Source organism: Octopus sinensis, linkage group LG24 (genome assembly GCF_006345805.1).
Source record: "Octopus sinensis linkage group LG24, ASM634580v1, whole genome shotgun sequence".
Classification (NCBI taxonomy): domain Eukaryota; kingdom Metazoa; phylum Mollusca; class Cephalopoda; order Octopoda; family Octopodidae; genus Octopus; species Octopus sinensis.
In genome coordinates this window covers 1,611,208-1,637,484 of record NC_043020.1, presented here as the reverse complement: position 1 = coordinate 1,637,484, position 26,277 = coordinate 1,611,208, and the positions used below count along the sequence as shown (strand labels likewise).

Below are 26,277 nucleotides of genomic sequence, written 5' to 3'. Positions count from 1 at the left end.
ATCCATACATACATGGGCACGCGCTCGTGCATATATGCATGTAGACATATATACACCCACATAAACTGGTTTTGTGGTGGTTTGATTACTTTTAGATATCAAATATTTTGAGCTCCAATCCTCTGAGATCGATAGGATACTATACCTATTTCTTTATTACCCACAAGGGGCTAAACATAGAGGGGACAAACAAGGACAGACATAGGTATTAGTCGATTACATCGACCCCAGTGCGTAACTGGTACTTAATTTATCGACCCCGAAGGATGAAGGCAAAGTCGACCTCGGCGGAATTTGAACTCAGAACGTAACGCAGACGAAATACCGCTAAGCATTTCGCCCGGTGTGCTAACGTTTCTGCCAGCTCGCCGCCTTATCGATAGGATGCTATACCGGTTGTATAATTCGGTATATATAATTGATTATACCCTTCTGCTTTTTTATACCGAATACATTCTCTGTATTGGATCGATTTTTATCGATCCTGGGCCGATATCTGGTCATGCTGTGTGATTTCAAATAAGAAGTTTGACTTTTTTCCTTTTGTTCTTTCTTTACAATATTACGGAACGACGTGGAATTTACAAAATATATATATATGCGTTTATTTGTTTGTGTATGTGTGCTTGTGTGTGTGTGTGTGTGTGTACGTGTCTGTCTATAATATATAGCTGAAACAGTTGTAAACTTATGAATAATAAAATAAATAAATGCACCCTTCTAAAGCCTAGCCAGGTTCATAGGCCCAGTTTCCCGGTTTCTATGGCGTATGTGTTCCACAAATGGACGGGACACCAGTCCATCGCAGCGTTACTCATTTTTGCCAGCTGAGGGGACTGGAACAACGTGAAATGAAGTGTTTTGCTCAAGAACACAACGCGTCGCCCGGTCCAGGAATCGAAACCACAATCTTACGGTCATGATGCTAACACCCTGATCACTAAGCCACGCGCCTTCACAAACTAATGAATAATGAACTTTATTATATAATTTCTTATTTCCTTCTCGTTTATATAACCTCTTATTCCGCTCTGTACTCGACTAATGCATTTCTCTGAAGAATTTGTATATTGAATTCTAACACCGTGTTGTTAGTGTCGTTGTGCCTAAGAGAAAAATTAAAACACACACACACACATACAATACACATACACATACAAACAATGGAACAAACACACATATAACTTGCTTGAAGAACGTGTGCTGTCCCAAGTGAAATTCGGAATAACAAGAGACTGGCGCGTCCAAAATAAAGTTATTATTAAACTCAGCAGTCAAAATCGTTTGTACGCCGGACGAAACGCACAGCGGCATTTCGTCCGCCTTTACGTTCTAAATTCAAAATCCGTCGAGGCCGACTTTATCGTTCGTCGTTTTGTACAAACTGGATCGACTTACCCCCTCCCCCTAAACTTGTGGGCCTTGTGCTAAATATTAATCTCAGCTATAAGACAACATGCTGGCAGAATCATGAACAATCCAGACAAAAAAGCTTAGCGGTATTTTTTTTTATCTTTACGGTCTGAGTTCAAATTCCGCCGTAGTTGACTTTACTTTTTATCATCATCGTGGTCGATAACATAAATACCAGTTGCGCAAGACATCAGGCTTTGTGCTTATAGCAGAAAATAACCTTAAACTCTTCCGTTGTAGGTAGTACTCTTTTCCTCAACTCAAAACGTGTATATTTATCATATATATATATATATATATATATATATATATTATATATATATATAATATATATATATATATGCATGTATGGGTAGAGGACGGCACCAATAGTAAAAGAATTTGAATGACACCTACGTTTAACTCCATTTGTGAGTGTGTGTGTGTGTGTGAGTGTGTGTGTGTGTATGAATTAAATGATAGATATGGAAGACGGAGTGTAACAAGAAGCTTTTTGTAGCACAACAATTGTCTTGGCTTCTTTCTGCACTGCTCTCTAGTAGAAGTGGTGCGATGCAATAACATCAGATGCAACACACGGTGCAGTGACACTTCATCAGTTGACTGCATTTCGTTTTCGCTCCAATTTATATACTGGTGGAGCGAAAACGAAATGTAAATCTTATCAATTTTGAAGCATTTTACATAACCTGACGAGGTTTCCTGCACTGTGTGTTACATCTGCGACCAAAGCGCCGTAATACGGATGACGCCTTGTAGCCATAAGTGGTAAACGTGCTCTACAGGTAAACGTACTCACACTACCTGGGACTTACCAAACACAAGGGTTGGGTACTGCATTTTAATGTCTCCTTTCTAACTTGTGTATGTATATATACATATACATATATATACGTATACATAAATGTTTATGTATGTATATATGTTTCTATTTCCAGTTCGGTTTCGAGAAAGGCGTTTCAGAGACACTTTCGTATTCCAGACATACATTTTTGGTTTGTGAATATGAATCCTTACCAGCAGTTCCTCCGATTTCTGTTGGCAGCCTCACCAATTTCAATCATCTTTGCGGTCAACATCGGTAAGATATTCTTTCCTAACAAACACATTCCACGCACTCATACACACATACACACACTCACACACATAACCGCATATACACATGTATACATATAAACGTATAAAAATGCGCACGAGTTTATCTATCTATCTATCTATATATATATATATATATATATATATATATATATATATATATATGTAGGTCCCGGGTTGAGTCGGGGTTAACCACAGTAAATAAGGTACTCAATTTTTTTGACCACTCCCCTAAGAAAGACAGTTTGTGCCCTGCTTACCCAAAAAATGTCCCCCACCACCACCCCATTAAATGTGCCTAAATGTATAAATGCCAGAACTTATTTTGACAGCAAGCTTCCTGATGATTTCATTTGAATGAAACAGTTCTAGTCCTGTAGAAGCTCCTTCTATAAAATAAATTTTAAAAAAAAATATATATATATAAAGTGTAGGTATCGGTTATCATTTGAATTATCCGTAATAATATAATTCATTTATCTACTTCAATAATATATATATATATATATATATATATATATATATATATATATATATATATGTATATGTAAAAAAAATACAAACTGGGACAAGAACGCAAAACATTTAGAAGACGATACAAAAAACACGGACGGGACATTCGAAGCCTTCAATCTTCAGTCAAGAACCGGATCATCCTCGCAATTCCGGCTGATTAATCTTGAGATCGCTCCGATCCGGCCAGCCCCAAGGAAAAATATATATGTATATATATTCAGTTGTGTCTAGGGCAAGTTATTTTCTTTTTGTGCCTAATAATGTAACACACTCACCGGTAAAATTTCCACTTATTTCTTATTTTTATTTTCCTTTTTAACAGTCTTGACAATGCGTTCCTTTTTGTTTGTTTGTGCGCATGTGTGAGTCAGTGTGAGTGTATGCGTGTGCCTATACATGCATGCATGTACGCATGTATGTATGTATGTATGTATGTATGTATGTATGTATGTATGCACATGTGTGTATGTATATATGTGTGTGTATGCATATGCATATATATGTATGTATGTGTGTGCAACTTTATGCCAACAGAAGAAAGAGTGAGAGAAAGTTGTGGCGAAAGAGTACTGCAGGGATCGCCACCACCCCATGCCGAAGCCTCGTGAAGCTTTAGGTGTTTTTGCTCAATAACCACTCACAACGTCCAGTCTGGGAATCGAAACCGCGATCCTACGACCGCGAGTCCACTGCCCTAACCACTGGGTCATTGCGCCTCCACGTATGCATATATATATGCATATACATATACGTATACATGTAATATAAACAATGACACAAAATCATATATGCTTATATGTAGGTGTGTGTGTGTGTGTGGAGAGAGAGAGAGAGAGAGAGAGAGAGAGAGAGAGAGAGTTTGCTTCCACAATTGTCTGTGTGCACACATGCGCCCTTGAGTATTTTATTGCTACTTTGCAGGAATTATTGAGTCTGGAGAGGTTGGTATTTTCAGAGAAAGCCGCGTTAATGATTCGGTCGTAATTCTCTCATCACTCTTAGAGCACTTAGCGGAATACATTTTAATGTCTTCAGTAGAAATTCGTCTTCGAACTCGACATTACACTCTTAAAAACGAACGGCAGCTATAAAAATTGGCAAACATAAAAGACAGCTGCAAAGATGAAAGGTATTGTGGGCGTGTATGAACTTGCTGAGAAAGCTTCATGGCCCACAAGCAGGATATGGCGAAGGGCGTAGCGAATGATGGCCATAAAACATGGCGACGGAAAGTGTAGGTTTTTATGTTCATCAATGTATGCTCTCTCTCTCTCTCTCTCTCTCACACACACACACACATACATTACAAGATTAATCATGTATGTGTTTGTGTGTGTGTGTGTGTGTGTGTGTGTATGCATAAACATGCATTTATAGGCATGGGTGTGGCTGTGTGGCAAGGGGTTTCCTTCCCAGCCTCTTGGTTTCGAGTTCAGTTCCACTGCGTGCCATATTAGACAAGTGTCTTCTTTTATAGACTCAGGACGGGTTAATTAATGCCTTGTGAGCGGATTTGCTTCGCAGATGGAAACTGAAAGAAACCCCGTCGTGTGTGTGTGTGTGTGTGTGTGCGTGCGTATATGTTTGTGTGTGTGTGTGCATGTGTGTGCGTTTGTGTGTGTTTGCTTGTGTGCGTTTTTGTGTGTTTGCGTGCATGTGTGTTTGTGTGTATGTGTGTATGTGTGTTTGTGTGTATGTGTGTATGTGTGTTTGTGTGTGTGTGTGCGTGTATGTTTGTGTGTGTGTGTGTGCATGGGTGTGCGTTTGTGTGTGTTTGCTTGTGTGCGTTTGTGTGTATTTTCGTGTATGTGTGTGTGTGTGTTTCTGTGTGTGTGTGTTTGTGTGTGTGTGTGCTTGTGTACCACCACCGTTTGACAACCGGTGTTGGTGTGTTTACATCCCCATAACGAAAGTACTAGGCTTTAAAAAATTAGTATTGGGGTTGATTCGTTTTACTACAATCCCTGAAGGAGGTGCTCCAGCGTGGCCGCATTTTAATGTCGGAAACTAGTAAAAGACAAAAGATGAACGAACAAAATGAACAAATATGTGTAATATATAATGTAATATATTATATATGTATATATGAATGTATGCATGCATGTATGTATATACAGAAAGAGAGATGCATACACAGGCACACACACACACACACACTCATACACTCATACAGGAGGGGAGAGAGATGACTTGGTGCTTGTGTATGCGCATCCTGTTATTTCCCCTTCTAACACCCATAGGTTTATTAGTGGAGGACCGCTACTCCCACTTGTTACCACTTCCGGCCAACAAGACAACAAACGACAGTGCTTTCCCGGAAACCATAACTATCGGTGGCTGCCATGTTCTAGTTGAGATCTTCCACGGAAATAACCAATCAGAAATTTATAATCAAGGTAAGTCTCAATATTTTTATATCAAATGAGAAAGATGATCTCCATGACATTGAAACTCACGTCGTCAATGGTCAAGGAGGCATAGCCGTGTGGGGATAAGTTTGTTTCCCAGCTACATGGCTCCAGGTTCAGTCCTATTGCATGGTATCTTGGACAAGTGTCTTCTTTATCCTCTGGCTGAACAAAGCCGTGTGAGTAGATTCGGTTGATGGAAACTGAAAGAAACCCGGTGTATACATACACACACGCATGTGTTCCCACCAGATGGACGGACGCCAGTCCATCGCAGAGTTACTAAAAAAAAACAGGAAGAAAGATAGTGAGAGAAAGTCGTGGCGAAAGTGTACAACAGGGATCTCCACCACCCCCTGCTGGAGCCACGTGGAGCTTTTAGGTGTTTTCGCTCAATAAACACACACAACGCCCGGTCTGGGACTCGAAACCACGATCCTCCTACCACGAGTCCGCTGCCCTAACCACTGGGCCATTGCGCCTCCGTTTAAGAAATACTACTATATTTTTATGATAAAATATTAGGATTTCGTAAAAAAAATTGCTCAAATTTTTTTTAAGTTGTCAAAATATAACAAATTTATTGCACATAAAATTTTAACAATAAAATCTTACTCCGGGTTCAGTGCCACTGCGTGGCATCTTGGGCAAGTGTCTCCTGCTATAGCCCCGGGCCGACCAATGCCTTGTGAGTGGATTTGGTAGACGGAAACTGAAAGAAGCCTGTCGTATATATGTATATATATATATATTTATGTGTGTGTGTATATGTTTGTGTGTCTGTGTTTGTCCCCCTAGCATTGCTTGACAACCGATCCTGGTGTGTTTACGTCCCCGTCACTTAGCGGTTCGGCAAAAGAGATCGATAGGATAAGTACTGGGCTTACAAAGAATAAGTCCCGGCGGTCGATTTGCTCGACTAAAGGCGGTGCTCCAGCATGGCCGCAGTCAAATGACTGAATCAAGTAAAAGAGAGAGAAAAGAGTATGGCTTTCCAAAGGTTATAAAAAACGCCGGTTGAGAACTGCTGGACTGTAGATTATCATTGTTATTGCTGTTGTTGCAGACGTTGCTGGTAGTTTTATTGTTATTTACAGTGAGTTTCCTGAAAGAACATAACAGTACACTAATCGTGACTTATACAACCTGTGAAATGCAAGAATTGCTACGATTCTACCTCAAACTCTACAATATGTCCCATGTTTGGTTGCCAGATTTATTCTGCGAAAGTTTCATTCCACAGAAAGGTTTATCTCCGTTCAAACTACTTTCTCAGAACAACCAACTAATTAATGCCATCTTGGAAGTTGTCACATCATTGGAATGGAAGAAAGTAGCTGTCTTTCTGAACGGATTTTTGAGTAAGTTTTTTTAATCAAACTGGTCAACAAATTGAAACTTTTTTTTAATCATCAGAGTTTCTGATTGACTTTTCTGGGTTAATTTTTGATGCTGATTACGAATCTGAAGTCCAATTTCCTGTATCAGGTCGCATTTTCATGTTAATGATACCTGCTGTTTTCACTTAGAGGATACGTAAAGCATGTCTATATAAAGTATATTGAATACAAGATACGATAATTTCATGGCTTTTTATTGCACAAAATTAAAATTACCTGTATAGGACGTTTACGTGTAGCGATACTGCCGATGGGAGTCATGTACCTCTCTTAACTCATCAGAAAAACTGTGCCTGATAGAAGGAAACCGATTACATTTTTGAAATCTGCGGAAAAAAACTACATATAAAACATCATATAATAACCCTGATGAAAATTGGTTGTTGACCAGTGTTATTGGTCGATCGATAATTTACTATAGGGGCATGTGGATCACATAATCCCTTATTTTAACTCCCCTCTACCCCTTTTAGTTTCTACATCTCACTCTTCTATCTTTCCCTGTGTTTTCCGTTAAAAAACAAAACGTCTATACACTCTCTTCTTTCTCGACTAGGAACAAGGGCACTCGTTATAATCTTTACCTAATTAGCTGCGGGATTCTTTCAGAGAAAATTTCCTTTAAAACATCTAATGTTAAAAAAAAAAAAAACACTGAATACTTCAAACCAGAGGATACGAATTGGCTCGTAGGTAATCGAGGAACGATATATATCAATATTTCGCTGTTATTTCAGCTCGTCCGTATCGTACACCAGAGTCACCTCGAAACGAATTCGAATCGCTGGTCTGAGGTATATACGCAGGTAGCATAAAATTCTATCCGCTGATGTGCAACAGCTCCGTACTAATAAAACAAAATTAAATTTCGAATTAGAAGCAGCTTTAATGAAGTAAACTATTGATGTCAGTTATTTAATACAGAGTGACTGAAAAGTAACTCCCTATTTTAAAATACTTAATAATTATCATCTCGTGCGCATTAACGAAAGCACTGTATTGTAGTTGCTCATCTTTGTCTGTCTGTGTTTTTGCAAAATTACTAGAAAACGGCTGAACGGATTTTCACCAAATTTGGCAGATATATTCATTGGGTGAGTGACTCGAACTCATTAAATTTTAGATTGATGAATCCAAGTGCTTTTAGTTTTTCTTTGCTACATGTGCATAAACGATATGCAGGGGAAATATGAATTATTTTGAGATTATTAAATTAAATTTTATTTTATCCTTGTATGCGCGCAGGGTATGCATCGCCCCTCCGATGCCTTTTTTTTTCACTTATTAATTGTAATTTTTACAAAAATATGGACATGGGAGGACAGCTTTTAGTATGAGGTTTTTTTTAAAATTAGATATGGGCTCCAGATGTCACCACCAGCTTCTTGGGTCGCCCAGGAAATGCGTCAACTGATTTCACCAGGAACTCTTGTGGGATGGAAGACGTAACTTCTCGTATTCGTCCTTCAAGTTCTACCAAAGTCTTTGGTTTGGCATAGTAGAATTATTCTTTTAACAAACCTCAAAGAAAGAAGTCACAGGTGGTTAAAGTCGGGTCTACTGGCTGGTCACTCATGCGGACCACGAAGAACCATTCGTCTCCCGAGGAAGTGGGCATTCAGCCATTCACGAACAACAAGAGCAATACGATTACAGATTAAATTCTCATACTTAAAAAGAAAAACAGAAAAATTTAAGAAGAAAATTACAATTAATATACTAAGTATTTTAAAATAGGGAGTTATTTTTTCAGTCACCCTACATATGATTTCCGTTTAAACGCTACGCTTACTTCTTGCGGGATTCATCTAGGGCCAAGTCCCTTCATGACGTCGAGTGTTAAAAACATCGAACGACTTCTTAAAGGAACTTTTCTCTGGACGAATAAGAGTATAAACAGATCACATTCAATCATTATGTGACATCGGTAAAGTTTATATTGTTAGAACTGCTTCTTTTTTCAAAATTTGTGACCTGAGTTTTCTGTTAACAAATGCAACAATTTATGTTATTTGCGAGCAAGGAAGAAGAATTATTTTTGTCATCTTTTCCTAAGTTTTCGTTTTAAAAAATCGGTCAAGATCTCATAATCATCTCTACCTTGGTTTTCGTTAAAAAGCAAAACAAAAATAGTATATTATTTCTCGTACTTGCAGACAAAGAACAAGAACTCTTTTTGTCATCTTTGCCTAAGCTTTCGTTTTAAAATGGTTGCCCCATTTATTTATTTTCTTCCTTCTAAACAAGGAACAAGAACGTTCATTATTATCATTACCTGAGTTTTATTTAAGAAAAGCAAAAAAAAAACGCCTATTCAATCTTGTACTTGCAGACAAAGAACAAGAACTTTCGCTATTATCTGGTTTAACCGACAGAGAGATATTCTTTGTATTACACCGTCTCAGATACGGAGAGGATCTATCGTATTCTCGGAGTATGCAAGCGTACAAAAGACATGTACTGCCTCTACAGTTTCTTTTGGTGATTGATGCGGAGTCGGCCATCAAACTATTGCAGTTCGTGAGTATATTTTATTAATTATTAATTATAATGGTGATTGGACAGAAGGCGCTTAAAATTCAAGGCGGTGCTCCTTGAGAAGCCTAATTTCTCAAGATTGGCATTTAAGCAGTGCTTTACATTTGAACGTATGTATGTGTATGTATGTATGTATGTATGTATGTATGTATGTATGTATGAATGCATGAATGTATGTATGTATGTATGTATGCAAGTATGTATGTATGTATGTATGAATGTATGTATGTATGTATGTATGTATGTATGTATGTTTGAATGTATGCATATATGTATGTATGTATGTATGCATGTATGTATGTATGAATGTATGTATATATGGTATGTATGTATGTATGTATGTATGTATATATGCATGTATAAATTTATGTATGCATGTATGTATGTATGCATGTATGCATGCATGTATGTATGCATGTATGTATGTATATATGTATGTATGTATGTAAGTTTGTATGTATGTATGTATGTATGTATATATATATGTATGTATGTATATATGTATGTATGTATGTAAGTTTGTATGTATGTATGTATGTATGTATGCATGTATGTATGTATGCATGTGGTGTGTATGTATGTATGTATGTATGTATGTATTTATGTATGTATGTATACATGTATGTATGCATGCATGTATGTATGTATGTATGTATGTATGTATACATGTATGTATGTATGCATGCATGTATGTATGTATGTATGTATGTATATTTTCTGAGGGGTTTTTTTTCGTTTTTTTATAAGATTTTACTCTCTGGATTTCAGGCAAACCAGACAGGAATAATCCGGAAGAACATCCGATGGATCATTGGTAACCTGAACACAGGGATCGACAAGATCCGGGATCTCCAGTTCGATCCCTACAACATCAATATAATAACGTTTAAAACCAACCGTTACACCGCAGAGACAAATGGCTGCGGTAACCCAGAAATGCAGATAAAACCAGCGGTTGTGAGTAATCTTTATTACCGCGCGGTAAACAATTACCGTCTTTTGTTTTTAAATTTTATTTTCATCTTTTTTTTTTTGTTTTATTCATTGGATTGCGGCCGTGCTGGAGCACTGCCTCGTAGACTTCAGTCGAATAAATCGACCCAACTTCTTACTCTTTTGTTTTATTCTATTGTTCTCTTTCGCCGAACTGCTATGTTACGGTGATGTAAACAAACTAATACCGGTTGTCAAATGGTAGTGGGGGATAACAAAAGGACAAATATACACATAGTATATACATACATGCATACAAACTAAAATACTCAGTTGTTATGTTGAAATTTAATGAATGGGCCTTGAATCTAGGTTAGAAACCGGCTCTTTATTGGCAAGAAATCTTGAAATAAGATTGAATAATGACATACACACACTAGAGGCATGCATACATACATACATACATACATACATACATATACATACATACATACACACACACTATATAGATGCATACATGCATGTATCCATGCGTACATACCTACTTACATAAATACATACATACATACATACATATATACATACATACATACATATATACATATATACATACACACACACTATATACATGCATACATGCATGTATCCATGCGTACATACCTACATACATACATACATACATACATACATACATACATACATACATACATACATACATACATACATACATATAGGCGCGGTTCGGCAAAAAGGACCGATAGAGTAATTTCCAGGCTTAAAATAAATGTAAATACTGGAGACGATTCTTTCGACTAAAATGCTTCAAGGTGGCGCTCCAGCATGGCCGCAGTCTAATGATTGAAACAAGTAAAAAATAAAAGTTAAGTAGGGGAGACAATTCTAAGCATGTTTCCATCTATTATGATTTCATCAGCAAAGCAGAATCTCTAAACACATGCATTAAACCATGAATTAAACGTTCTTGGATGTTAAATATTAGGAATATTCAGAAAAAAATAGTTATTTTAGATGACATCACTTGTAAAAAAAATGTATTTTTCTATATGTTCATGTTGTTAGTTCCTTTTCGAGCCACGCCTGGCTCATAAGGGCCGGTTTCCCGGTTTCCTTGGCGTAAAGGTTCCCCACCTGGACGGGACGCCGGTCCGTCGCAGGTGAGCTGCAGGAGGAAAGAGTGAGAGAAAGTTGTGTCAAAAGAGTCAGCAGAAGTTCGCTATTACCTTCTGCCAGAGCCGCGTGGAGCTTAGGTGTTTCGCTCATAAATACACACATCACCCGGTCTGAGATTCGAACCCACGATCCCTCGACCGCGAGTCCGCTGCTCTAACCACTAGGCCATGTACCTCCACATTGTGTTCATGCGAATAGATATATTTGTTTGTTTATCTCGTAGCCTATTTATTTTATTTCCTCCAATTTTTTACAATTTTTCTTTCTTTTTTTTTCCTTTCATAAATATCCTCCGCAGTTCCCGAATTCACCAGCTTTGGAAGATGCCTTCCAGCGAATTTTATTTTGCAAAAGCTGGAAAGAAAGGTTGACGATGTTGTGTTCCAACAACATACAGGACACTTCAAAAAACGTGAGATTTCTCTTCTACTTCGTTAATTTCACCCAAAACACACACAACACACACACACACACACACACACACACACACGCACGCACGCACGCACGCACGCACACACACACATGCAACAAGCATCCGTGCTGGTGCCACGCATAAAGCACCCAGCAAATTCTGTAAAGTAGTTGGCGTTATAGGAAGGACGTCCATCCGTAGAGACCATACGAAAACAGACAACTGGAGCCCGGCGCAAATCTTCCGTTTGCCACCACTTGTTAAACTGTGCAGCATATACCTGCATGGAAAAGATATAAAATGATGATGATGATGATAATGATGATGATGATGATGATGATGATGATGATGATAGACACACACACACACGCATGCACACACACACACATCATAAAATGCGCGAGAACAAAGTAAATACCAGGTCAATAAGTAAGTACCAGGTTGACCAGCATTTATTTGTTCTGACCCATTTGAGGTAAGACATTAATATTGTTCACTGATATTTTTTCCTATCTTGTCTGTAGTAGATTTGTGACTTTTCGGTGGTACAGAAGTATTTCTTTTACTTCTATCATTAGCAATATAGGTACTCATGTAGTACCCTTGTGCATATATGTACATATCTAATATTGTATGTATATATATATATATATATATACATACATATCTAATATTCTATGATAGATCGTTAGCTACTACACGCAATTTTTTCTCTCCTTTTTTTTGTGTATCTTTCTGTCGAAGAGCGTAGGCTCGAAACGTAAAAAACTCTTTCTATTCCTGAGCGCTATACTAATACATTTGTTTGTTTGTACTCCACCTGCCTTCGTCTTTTGTTTATTTTCGTAAACTTTCCCTTTATATATTTATATATATATATATATATATATATATATGCGTATTCTTTTACTAAAGAATTCTGCTAGAACCAACCAAAGTACAACAGAAGATGGAGAAATCATAACAGAACAATCCTATTTTGTTGTTGGTGTCCAATATGACCTGAGAAAGGAACAGGAACTTGTTTTCAAGGAGATTGCAGAATGGACGTATTCCAAGCCTTTCAAATTCTACACAAGAATACCATTTCCAAACTTCCAGCCAGGTTTAGGAAACATCACTCTTAAAGTTGGCTATAATCCGGTAAATATCCCTAAATCTTTCTTTTCTTTCTTCTTAGCACACCGGGAAAAAACAGTTTGCAGCATTTTTTCTGGTGTTATGTCCTAAGTTCAAATCCTGCAGAAGTCGACTTTGCTTTTTATCCCACCGGGGTCGACAAAATAAATACTAGTCGAGCTAGTATTCCAGCTGGCTACCGACGCAGGATGTGTGTCCGTATACTGTGAGCAAGGGAGTTTACCGCTCCCTTTCTATCCGTAGCGATACCAGTAGACCAATTGTTTCTAGGTAATTTCCCTTCCTCGGTACAGGACAACCGCTGGCTAGAGATAGCAGTCAATCGCTGTTGCTCACAGTATATACTTTTAAAGCGACACACAGACACTGATCTCGTAAAGAGAAAAACTCTGGCATTACCGTACAGTAAAGTCTTACGCAGGTCGGCGTTACTATTTTGGAGCACCCAAAAAACATTATTTCCAGCTGGCTACCGGCACAGGATCTGTGTCCGTATACTGTGAGCAGGGGAGTCTCGCTCAGAGATTTAAAGCAAGTTGTTTTTCTCCTTATATATATATATATTATATATATATATATAATATATATATATATATATATATATATATATATATATATATTATATATATATATATATATACATATATATATATATACATATATATATATATATATATATATATATATATATATATATATATATATATATATGTCTATATATATAAATATAAATATATACATATATATATATGTTTGTGAAGGTGCATGGGTCAGTGTTCAGAGCATCAAGCTTACGATCGTGAGGTTGTGAGTTCGCTTCCCGGACTGGGCTGCGTGTTGTGTTCTTAAGCAAAAAACTTTATTTCACGTTGCTCCAGTTCACTCAACTGTAGAAATGAGTTGCGACTTCACAGCTGTATCTGATGTTGCCTTTCCCTTGGATAACACTGGTGGCGTGGAGAGGGGAGGCCGGTATGCATGGGAGACTGCTGGTCTTCCACAAATAACCTTGCCTGGACTTGTACCTGGGAGGGTAACTTTCTCGGTGCAATCCCATGGTCAATCATGACCGAAGGGGGCCTCAGCAGCATATATATGTTTATGTGTATGTGTGTAAATGTGTGTATGTGTGTATGTATATACACACAGATATATATATTATATATGTGTATGTGTATGTGTGTGCATATTACGTGACCGACCTGACTATCAGATATTGTTACCCATCGCTAGTCACAGTAGCCTTTGCCTTCGAATGACGGCACCCCTAGACTAGAACAATGCTTTGCTCGTTGACACAATGCATCGCCCGGTGTAGGAATGGTACTTACAATCTAGCCATCGTCAATAGACACACTAACCCCATGCTTTCATACACACACACACACGCGCATGCGCACACACACACACCACACACACACACACACACATGTATATATATTATATTAAATTAGAGATAAAACCACTATTAGGCAAATCATACAATGAAAAACTTAAGCCAATACATAAGATTATTTAATTTATATTATTTAAATATATAACAAAATTATATATTTAAATAATATAAATTAAATAATCTTATTGGCTTAAGTTTTTCATTGTATGATTTGCCTAATAGTGGTTTTATCTCTAATTTAATATAATATAATATTTTACTATAAAATTGGATTCAATCCTAAATCTGATTTTTCCCTGTAAGTTTGGATTCATTCCCTAATATTTTATTATATATATATATATATATACAAAATTAAATAAGGGTAGAAATTGATATTAATCAATTAAAACCAGTGGCCTAGCATATTTAAAATATCTGAAGATTAAAAATTTTTTTACATACAAAATTTAGAGGATTGACCACTAAAAGTGGACAGCCTGTATGCTAGATATAGACGTCAAAATCGCCATATGTAATCGTTTTTTATTTCGTATATTTTCATCTGTCTTGCTTATTTTTACGCTTTGATTTTTTGCTGAATTTTTTCTTGAGAACACATTCTTCGTGGGAAAATGGGGATTTTGACGTTTATATCTAGCATACAAGCTGTCCACGTTTAGTGGTCAATCCTCTAAATTTTTTATATATATATATATATATATACACACGCCTAGATGCACAGGAAACACGCCGCATCGAGCGAGAGAGTTAGAAACAGACAACTCACAGACGGATATTTCTCAGACGATTGACAAACAGTCTTTGTTTTCCATTAATATAGAACTTCATTTCATATCAACAAATATTTATTTGTTCTTCTTTGTTACATTTCAGTTGAAACCTTTCTTAACGAAGGAAACAGAGGGCAACAACACTGAATTTGTTGGTCTTTGTGTGGAAATCTTGATACAATTGAGTCGCAGTTTAAATTTCCAGTGAGTATACATTAGTGAGTATTGATTTCATAAGAAAAATACTAGTGGACATTTGGTTAATATTAGAAAATTGGTTAATATTGATATGGTATCGTGTTAGAGTCATCTTTATATATAAAACTGAAGTTGTGTGAGAGTTTGTCTCCTCCGATTTAGATTCCTAACTACTCCCACATTTTGCGGTGCAGTTTAACCAAAAGCGGGTATCTTATAGTCGTAATTCATATCGAGCTCTTCTGGGTATTAGCGCGCGTCTACGATGAGTCTACGATATTACCATAATTTACCAAAATTACCATAATTTTTTTCGTTTTTTTAATGCATTTTTGCTCGGTTTATATAAGGGAAGTAACTCTCTGAAATGCTTATATAGTTATTTCCTTTACAAACCCGAGCAATGCCGGGCGATACTGCTAGTATTTGCTATTTAAAGAAAGGAACACGCACTAATATTAGCAGGTTATTAATACTAGGGGAGATAATTATTTCTTCATAATATTTCGTGGGATTTGAAGCTTGAGTTGAAAATTAAGGAATCTTTATCTTTTGTATTTTATGTCTTTCAGTCATTAGACTAAGGCCATGCTGGGGCACCGCCTTAAGGAACGTTTTAGACTTCTTATTACTTCACTGCATTATACCTAACCACCTATTTTTATTATTTTCTGTTCCCTAAATACTGCGAGTTGGCGAGATCGTTACTGCGCCGGAGAAAATGCTTAATGGCATTTCTTCCGGCTTTATAACCTGAATTCAAATTCCTTTCAATTCGTTAGAATAAGTATCAGTTGAACACTGAGATTCATGTTACCGATTTACCCCAACCCCGGGAATTGCTGGCCTGGTGCCAAAATTTGAAAGCTTTATTATTATTATTATTATTATTATTATTATTATTATTATTATTATTTTATGTTTGACTTTTGCTTTACATTTGTACAAGTTGGCTCCAAGTCTCACCCAGAGACCTCAAGAGACAACAAGTTGGAAGTTCATGTTGTTGTTATGCCTAGGGTGCCATATATCTGGTTTTGTACTTAGTGTCGTACTAGTGAATGTTTAAGAAACCATAAGAAAATTGTGTTTGTTTTAAAACTTGAGATTACATAGAAGGTATTTTGCATAGGATATTATTATTATTATTATTATTATTATTATTATTATTGCTGCTGTTGTTGTTGTTGTCAAATGCGGCAAGCTGGCAGAATCGTTAGCACGTCAGGCAAAATGTTTAGCGGCACTCCATCCGTCCGTTTGTCCTGACGTTCTAAGATCAAATTCTGCTGTAGTTGACTTTGCGTTTCTTTTTTTTTTTTTTTTTTGGAGTGGGTCAGTAAAATAAGTACCAGCTGAACATTAGGGTCCATGTAATTGTCTTACAACTCCCTCCCCCCGAAATTGCTGGTTTTGCTCCAAAATTTGTAACCATTATTGTTGTTGTTGCTATCATTCATGATGGTATTGGCAGAACTGTAAGATTATAGAAAAAAAATGTGTTGCTTCCAGCAGAAAAAAAGATTATCTTCTATTTCCTGTTCTTTAGGTATGAACTTATTGCAACAAAGGATTCGACGTTTGGTAGCGAAAACAAGACAACCCACATATGGAGTGGTCTCATTGGAATGGCTGCAAGAGCTGTACGTCTTCATCACATGTAACTCTCATTCATACATGTCTTATATTCTTCTCTTGTAATTTGTTTTACGTCTGGAAAAGACACGCCGCCCATACCTGGTCCGTGGTGGGGGCCTTTAGTGGAGAGCATTCTGATGAATGTATGTAGATTTGGGTTATCTTCCTCTCTCTCTTTCTCTATTCGCTGGTTTGAAGATGTCTTATTCTCTCTATTCAATTCAACAAGGTTGCTAAGCCTGCAAGGCTTTAAAAAATGTTTTTTTAATACCGACACAAGTGTGCCACCCCCTACACTCGAATTTGTTTTCACATGGCTTCCAGAGAAATGGATATTTTTAATTTAAAAAACATTTTTTTAAATAATATTTTTGTTGTTTTTGTAAAATCTCAGAAAATAATTAAAAATTCACATTTTTTGTCAAATTATTTTGTTATATTTGTCTATCTATCCAACTGTAAACACCTTAAATATTTCACTAACTTTTTGTTATAACTTGGCAAAAGGGTACATATTTTGCTACGGACATTGTCCTTCTTTTTTTGACCTAGCACTAAAATAATGGTTATTTTTGTTATGTTTGGATATAGAAAAATTTCAAGAGAGTTTAAATTGGTGATCAACAATCAAAATTTTGGTCTTGCTTTAAAAGACTTATACATATACACACAGACACACGTATCCATCCGCGAACACACACAAGCACTCATACACACAGATACACACACACACCACACACACACACATATATATATATATATATATATATATATATATATATATATATATATATATAAGAATCAAGCTTCTTATCACACAGCCATTCCTGCGTCAATATATATTGCCAATTGAGGTCCGTTCATCAGTCTTGTGACGTATTTGTTCTAACTGTTGCTATCAGCTACACCGAAATAATGTGTGAACGGTCTTGTACAAGCCGATACTTCTTTGAACTAGTAGCTGTGCAGATTGCAGATTGTCCCAGGGGTTTCCTTTCTTCTGCAAAGGGGAAAGAAAAGGAGGAGACAAATCAAAATTATATCGCCTTCATCCGTTGAATACGACGAGGGAATCCAGCATATATACGTACACATACGCATACGCATACTCACACACATATATACGTGTATGTATGTATGTATGTATGTATGTATGTATGTATGTATGTATGTATGTATGTATGTGTGTATGTATGTGTATATATATATATGTGTTTATGTATGACTGATGGAAAACCATGAACAAAATGAACGTTAAAATAATGATGATTATAATGATGATGATTATGATGATGATGATTATAATGTTGAAATGATGATGATGACGACGACGACGACGACGATGATGGTGCATCTGCATATATGGAGTGGCTGTGTGGTAAGTAGCTTGCTAACCAACCATATGGTTCCGGGTTCAGTCCCACTGCATGGCACCTTGGGCAAGTGTCTTCTGCTATAGCCCCGGGCCGACCAATGCCTTGTGAGTGGATTTGGTAGACAGAAACTGAAAGAAGCCTGTCGCATATATGTATATATATATATGTGTGTGTTTGTGTATCTGTATTTGTCCCCCTAGCATTGCTTGACAACCGATGCTGGTGTGTGTATGTCCCCGTTACTTAGCGGTTCGGCAAAAAGAGACCGATAGAATAAGTACTGGACTTACAAAAAGAATAAGTCCCGGGGTCTTGTTGCTCGATTAAAGGCGGTGCTCCAGCATGGCCGCAGTCAAATGACTGAAACAAGTAAAAGAGTAAAAGAGTATGTGTGTGTTTATAGCAAAAACAAAAACATCAGCTGAGAAACAAGATTTCATTTTTCGTTCTTCTTTTTGCAGGACGTCAACCTGGCGATTGGTCCCTTAACCCTCACCTACAACAGATTCTCTGTCGTGGACTACACGCAACCCTACATGCCCGACGGCATCAGCATTCTAATTAAACGGCCAAGCAAGCACATAGCCAACATACTCCAAAGTTTCAAAGTGTTCACGTGGATGACCTGGGGTGCTCTGATTGCTTCCTTCATTGTAACTGTTATCACGCTCACCGTGATTAACCGGTTATACTTCAGTGCTATAACAAACACCAATAACTGTCCGAAACAGATCCAAAGCTATGGACATAATTTGTGGTTTATATTAGGTTATTCGCTGAAAGAAGGTTGGTTGGTGTTTTGATGAATTACCTAATTAAATAATTAAATGATTATTTGATTAAATGATTACTTGATTTCGTGGTTAAATGATTTCTTGATTAAAAGATTACTTGCTCTGAATTCCCTTCACAATATATCTATCATTTTGTACATATACAAGTTTATACATACATACATACATACGTACATACATACATACATACATACATACATACATACATACATACATACATACATACATACGTACGTACGTACATACATACATACATACATACATACATACATACATACATACATACATACATACATACATGTATACATACATACGCATATTTACGTGTGTATAATCGTCAAGACCTGACGATTAACTAAGCAGCTTGGAGTTCGTCACTTCATACGTAACAGACTTCACCTTCTTATGAAACATTTGTAGTGTGAATTTTAACTGTTCCACACCACTTCTGGATATGTGTGTGAGTCTGTGTGCGCGTACCTGTTTGTGTGTGTATAGTATGTATGCGTATGTGTGTGTGTTCGTGTGTGTGTGTGTGTGTCTGTGTGTGTGTGTGTGTGTCTGTGCCTCTGTGTATATATGCATATATGCATGTGTGCATTATTTCTTTTATTCTGTTATGCTTTTACTTGTTTCAGTCATTTGACTGCGGTCATGCTGGAGCACTGCCTTTAGTCGAACAAATCGACCCCAGGATTTATTCTTTGTAAACCTAGTACTTATTCTTTCGGTCTCTTTTGCCGAACCACCAAGTTACGGCGACGTATACACACCACCAACATCGGTTGCAAGGCGGCGAGCTGGCAGAAACGTTAGCATGCCGGGCGAAATGCTTTGCGGTATTCCGTCTGCCGCTACGTTCTGAGTTCAAATTCGCCGAGGTCGACTTTGCCTTTCATCCTTTCGGGGTCGATTAAATAAGTACCAGTTACGCACTGGGGTCGATATAATCGACTTAATCCGTTTGACTGTCCTTGTTTGTCCTCTCTGTGTTTAGATCCTTGTGGATAATAAGGAAATAGGTATTTCGGCTGCCGCTACGTTCTGAGTTCAAATTCCGCCGAGGTCGACTTTGCCTTTCATCCTTTCGGGGTCGATCAAATAAGTACCAGTTACGCACTGGGGTCGATATAATCGACTTAATCCGTTTGTCTGTCCTTGTTTGTCCTCTCTGTGTTTAGCCCCTTGTGGGTAATAAGGAAATCGGTTGTCAAGCGATGGTGGGGGACAAACACAGACATACACAAACACACACAATATATACATATATATATATATTATATATATATATATATATATATATATATATATATATATATATATATACACGACGGGCTTCTTTCAGTTTCCGTGTACAAAATCCTCTCACAAGGTTTTGGTTGACCCGAGGCTATAGTATAATGCACTTGCCCAAGGTGCCACGTAGTGGGACTAAATATGTGCGTCACTGATCATGAGCAGGAGTAGTGGCGGGGGGGAACATTATAGCCAGGTGTTGAGATGGATTCGTTGAGGTTTAAATAAACGTAACAAAAGCAAATTTATCATACTTTCTGGGCGTAAGGAAATAAGGAATAACAGTTGTTATCTTAGGAGAAAAGTCGTGTTACACAGTGTAATTAATATATTGACATATTTCCCAAAACCTATCATTCTTTGTGAATGATATCTTTATATATAAAATTGAAGTTGTGTGTGTAAGACTCTGTCTCCTCCGATTTAGATTCCTAACTACTCCCACATTTTGCGGTGCAGTTTAACCAAAAGCGGGTATCTTATAGTCGTCATTCATATCAAGCCTTTCTGGGTATTAGCCCGCGTCTATGATGAGTCTACGATTAAAAAAAAATTACCATTATTTTTCCTCATTTTTAATGATTTTTGCTCGGTTTATATAAGGGAAGTAACTCTCTAAAGATGCTTATATAGTTATTTCCCTTACAAACCCGAGCGATGCCGGGCGATACTGCTAGTATATTATAATTATATAATTACTAAAATGTATAATCTATTAGTGATGATATTTCTTAGCCATTTCTGTTTTGGCGACTTCAATCCATGAAGTCGTTGTTCTAAAAGAACGCTGGTCTCCTTGACAACGCTTTACGACGTTGATTTCCTTACACTCCCTTCCCCACAGCTTCACGAGGGAGAGAAGAAGGGGGAGAAGCAAACAGGTGCAGGTGTGACCATGGACGCCAACTCCGCCGCCATCGACACACGAAAAATTATGCATTAAAATGGAATAAAAAATAATGTTAAATTATTTTTAAAATCGTAGACTCATCGTAGACGCGCGCTAATACTCAGACGGGCTTGATATGAATCACGACTATAAGATACTCGAATTTGGTTAAACTGCATCGCAAAATGTGGGAGTAGTTAGGAATCTAAATCGAAGGGGACAGACACTCACACAACTACAGTTTTATATATATAGATTTTTTAAACTTAGTCTGTTGTTCTTTGTTTGTCTTCTTCAAATAAAGGGAAAGGTATCGAACCAGTGAACATATCTGGAAGAGTGATCGTCGGTTCTTGGTGGCTGTTTATCATTCTCATCTCTACTAGTTACACGGCGCATTTGGTGGCATTCCTCACCATTCCACACAAGCACAATGAAATCAGAAGTCTGAAAGAATTGGCAACGCAAAGTGTTTTGAAACCCATCGCATTCTTTGGATCGGATAAGTACGAGTATTTTCAGGTTGGTGGCGCATGTTCACTTTAAACTGTTGTTCTGTTCTTCTAACCCAAATGGATGTTGTTGTTGTTATTGTAGCAGTAGTAGTAGTAGTAGTAGTAGTAGTAGTAGCAGCAGCAGCAGCAGTAGCTGTAACTCTCTTTCACTCTCTCTCTTTCTCTCTCTCTCACACACTCGCTCGCTCTCAAATTTCTCTCATTTTTGCTGTCTAAGTATATATATATATATATATATATATATATATATATATATATATATATGTGTGTGTGTGTGTGTGTGTGTATGTGTGTGTGTGTGGTGTGTATGTATACTACTTATGTGGAAAATCGGTGTATGTTTGTTTGTGGTGTTGTTAGCTAGCTCCTCCAACATCGTTTTATTGATCTTGATGAAACTTGACACGTGACTAGAACTCATGTCTGGAAACCTTGTGACATACTTAGATTGGACTTCATTGTATTCTTGAATATTTCAAGTTCACAAATTTAAATATTCGATATCAGATACTTTTTAACGAGCTTCTATTTATACGATTTTTTGATTTTCTGTTTATTGCATTCATTGTTTGCAATGTTCTCTCTCTCCTCTCTCTGTCTCTTTCTCTCTCTTTCTCTCTCTCTCTCTGTCTCTATCTCTCTTACACACACACACACCACACACACACACATACGCACATACTGTCTCCCTAATATAAACATACACTGTCTCAGTAATATAAAAGGGTAAAGACCCCCTTCAGTCATGAATGACCATGGGATTGCACCTAGAAAGTTACCCTCCTAGACACAAGTCCGGGCAAGGTTGCTTATGGAAGACCAGCAGTCGCCCATGCATACCAGCCTCCCCTCTCCACGCCACCAGTGTTATCCAAGGGAAAGACAAATGTCGATACAGCTTGGCACCATCGACGTCGCAACTCATTTCTACAGCTGAGTGAACTGGAGCAACGTGAAATAAAGTGTCTTGCTCAAGAACACAACACGCAGCCCGGTCCGGAATTAGAGCTCACAACCTCACGATCGTAAGCTCGATGCTCTAACCACTGAGCCATGCGCCTTCATACAAGTAATATAAACACAACACAATCCGGGTTTGATTTGGTTATTACACAAATATCACATTAGATTTTTGCAATTCAACGTGGAGTGTCCAAAAAATATGCGACTGAAAAAGAACATTTAGCAGCAAAGACACGACAGCAGGTTTTGATATATCTCTATGTGATCGCTGCTATTGTTTTGCACACTAAACGTAGTCGGACTACCTCGATGTTTGTTTAAAAAAGGGAAATTGTAACTGCGATAAAATAATAAAGGCAATATTTACTAATCAAGTAAGTACCATTATACAAAGAAATAATCAAACGTAAAGCATGATAAACTTATTAGAATTGGGAATCAAATGTGAAAATATGATCAAGTGGGAGTAGAAAACCGCCCAGAGGGCAAACTTTCTGCTCTCATATGTAATCATATATTCGTACATACATACATACATACATACATACATACATACATACATACATACATACATACATACATACATACATTCACACATACATACATACATACATACACTTGCGTCGGAAATTAATTAGCACTTCTCAAATTTCTACATTTTCTTACATTTTCTTAATTTAATTAACTTATTATCAGAAACGAACTCGTTTTTAATCAAAAATTTATTAAAACATATCCCAGCACACCACATAATTGTTATTAATCGTGAAATTTAGTCAATATCTTGTTGCTCCTCCTTTGGCAGCAATGACAGCTGCTACGCGGGTCGGCATGCTGTCTATGAGTGCCTGCAGGTACTGTGCAGGGATGGCCCCTCATGCAGCAAGAAGTGCCCCAAACAGCTCGTGTCGGTTCCTGTATTGCTGCACCTTCAAATCCCTACCCAATCGACTCCAGAGGTTCTCAATAGGGTTCAGGTCAGGTGACTGGCCAGCACGTACTCCTCGCCACCAAAGAGGTATCCCGTACTATCTCAACGTACTTTGCTGCGTTGATGTTGCCTTCGACGGCATAGAGCCGCCCAACACCACTGTAGCTGAACGCCCCTCACACCATCAGACCACACCCACCATGCTTCATGGTGAGCAAATCAAGGGTGCTAATTAATTTCTGACGGTAGTGTACATACATACATACATACATAATGATGATGCTTCTATTTCAGAATGTTTCCAATGAAGATTACAAAAGGATCGGTGACATCATGGCCAGTGGCCCAGTAGTGACCAAAGAGAAAGAGATGTTGATATTAGTTGATAATCATGATTATGCGTTTATTAGTGACGAATCTCTGATTTATTACATTGCTGGCAAATTCTGCGGTAAATACTATGTCGTTCGGGGTGACACACCCAGACAAGGTCTTGGATTCGTCACACCAAAGCATTCACCTTACCTGGCGGCCATATCAAGCACGTGAGTAATGGTTATTATCATAGAGATTTAATATTTCATTTGGATATAGCTCTTGACGTAACCCTCGGTTATAAAGAGGTGTGTTTAACTGCAGATAGAACTTCAACGTGAAGTGGGATGGTTATCTCAACTGCCCCTGGCATTTACGGTTTACCGTATATTTTCAGCGAGATTTTTGCGTACTTGACTATCACTTATCCAAGCATGCCATCATTAAATGATAAATAGTCAATGCCCTAATAAAAAAATGATATAATTTATAAAAGGCGCTATTTGTACCCTAATAAAACCTTTCAATATTTTGGAACAAATGGTGCGGTGAACTAGGAGTAACTGTATCGTTAGTACGTCGGGCGAATTTCTTAGTGGCATTTCGTCCGTCTTTATGTTCTGAGCTCAAATTCGGCCGGGGTTGACTTTGCCTTTCATACTTCCAGGGTCGATAATATAAGAACCATTTGATCACTTATACGTATATTATCAACGCCTGCTGGCCCTGTAACAAAAATGGAAATTATTATTATTATTTAAGACTTCGAACAGTATCCAATAACGTGATGTTGTTGATTGAAGATATGATGTCTATGTCTACCGGGGCTTTGTACTTCCTGTCAAGTCACAATGGACCTCAAACAAGCAATTCTTTACGCAATATGCGTGCAGTTCCAAGTAATGCCGATTTTTGCAATACACATAGATTATAGGGTATTTCTAAAGTTTCCAGATGTTTTTTCAGTTTGGGTGGTACTGAACCCAATGTTCTGATTACAATAGGGACAACCTTTATGTTTGACTCGTGTAGCTTCCTCATTTTGGTGATCTCAATTCTAAGGTCTCCATATTTATTAATTTTTTCTCTTTCTTTCTTGATAATATGTTGATCTCCTGGTATTGCCACGTTGAGTATTGGGCACTCTTGATGGTCCCTCCTAAGGGTTACAATATGCGGCCTTCGGTGCTCTAACACCTTGTCTGTCTGGAAGTCAAAACCTTCCTTTTTCGTCGATTACCTTTTTCTTGTGTATGTTGGTACCAAGCACCTATTACCTCGTATCCATATTCCGGCATAGTTTGGGGGTTACTTGTCGTGTCTGCGCTTGTGCTCTTTCTGTGCAAGACTTTCACAAGCTTTCGACCCTCTTTCTATACATTCTACAGAGGTTCGTTGCACTTATATGGTATATATCCCTTTTCACTGAGTTGGTATTTAATGCCTGAACCTGGGCAGCGATGATTAAGCTTATTATAATAATAATAATTATTATTATTATTATTGTTGCTGTGTTGTTGTTGTTGTTGTTGTTATTACTTCTGCAATTTCAATATTTCTTTTCACAGACTGATGCTGATTCAACAATCTGGTTTAATTGAGAGATACCAGAAGCAATGGTGGCCATCGGATGACGAATGTCTAAAAGAAGAGAAATCGAATAATTTGAAAGCGAAGAAGATAGGCCTGGGTGATCTGGGTGGAATTTTTATTGTCTGTGGCTGTTTGGCTGTGTTTGGGGTGGTGTGTGCCATCTTTGAAACGGTTCTAAGTCGATTCAAGAAGAAACCCAAGAATACATTTTCATCCAATTGGAGAGACATGACGTTTTATCTGAGTCACAAGTTTCATATGAAACCAACCAATCATCAGCGAACGTGGGATTTGAAATATAAAAACAATTAAATGGTTTTAGAATTGTTGTTGTTGTTATCTTGTTTGTTTTTCTTATTTTGCTGGTTTACTAATTATTGAAGTCAGTTTTGCTTAATGAACGAAGAAATGAGGATACGAGCGCGTGCCCGTGGGTGTGTCTTTATCGATGTGAGTTTATGCGTACGTGTGTTTGTATGTAAATATGGAAAAAGGTGTGTGTGTGTGTGAGTGTGTGTGTGTGTGTGAATGTGTGTGTGTGTGTGTGTGTGTGT

At 37.5% G+C, this 26,277-nt stretch overlaps 1 protein-coding gene across 1 annotated transcript in view; it reads left to right on the top strand.

Annotated features, from left to right (window-relative positions):
* Positions 1 to 26,035, top strand: part of LOC115224038 (glutamate receptor ionotropic, delta-1-like) — a 27,584-nt gene extending 1,549 nt beyond the window's left edge. Inside the window, exons 2-14 of the mRNA XM_036513074.1 lie at positions 2,352 to 2,494; positions 5,265 to 5,420; positions 6,530 to 6,793; positions 9,165 to 9,352; positions 10,139 to 10,327; positions 11,793 to 11,906; positions 12,822 to 13,049; positions 15,319 to 15,419; positions 16,963 to 17,056; positions 18,889 to 19,213; positions 21,711 to 21,928; positions 24,110 to 24,360; positions 25,699 to 26,035. Of these exons, the coding sequence (XP_036368967.1) occupies positions 2,419 to 2,494; positions 5,265 to 5,420; positions 6,530 to 6,793; positions 9,165 to 9,352; positions 10,139 to 10,327; positions 11,793 to 11,906; positions 12,822 to 13,049; positions 15,319 to 15,419; positions 16,963 to 17,056; positions 18,889 to 19,213; positions 21,711 to 21,928; positions 24,110 to 24,360; positions 25,699 to 26,035 (2,541 nt within the window). The 5' untranslated portion in view covers positions 2,352 to 2,418. The remainder of the gene's footprint in view (positions 1 to 2,351; positions 2,495 to 5,264; positions 5,421 to 6,529; positions 6,794 to 9,164; positions 9,353 to 10,138; positions 10,328 to 11,792; positions 11,907 to 12,821; positions 13,050 to 15,318; positions 15,420 to 16,962; positions 17,057 to 18,888; positions 19,214 to 21,710; positions 21,929 to 24,109; positions 24,361 to 25,698) is intronic.
* The last annotated feature ends 242 nt before the right edge of the window (positions 26,036 to 26,277 follow it).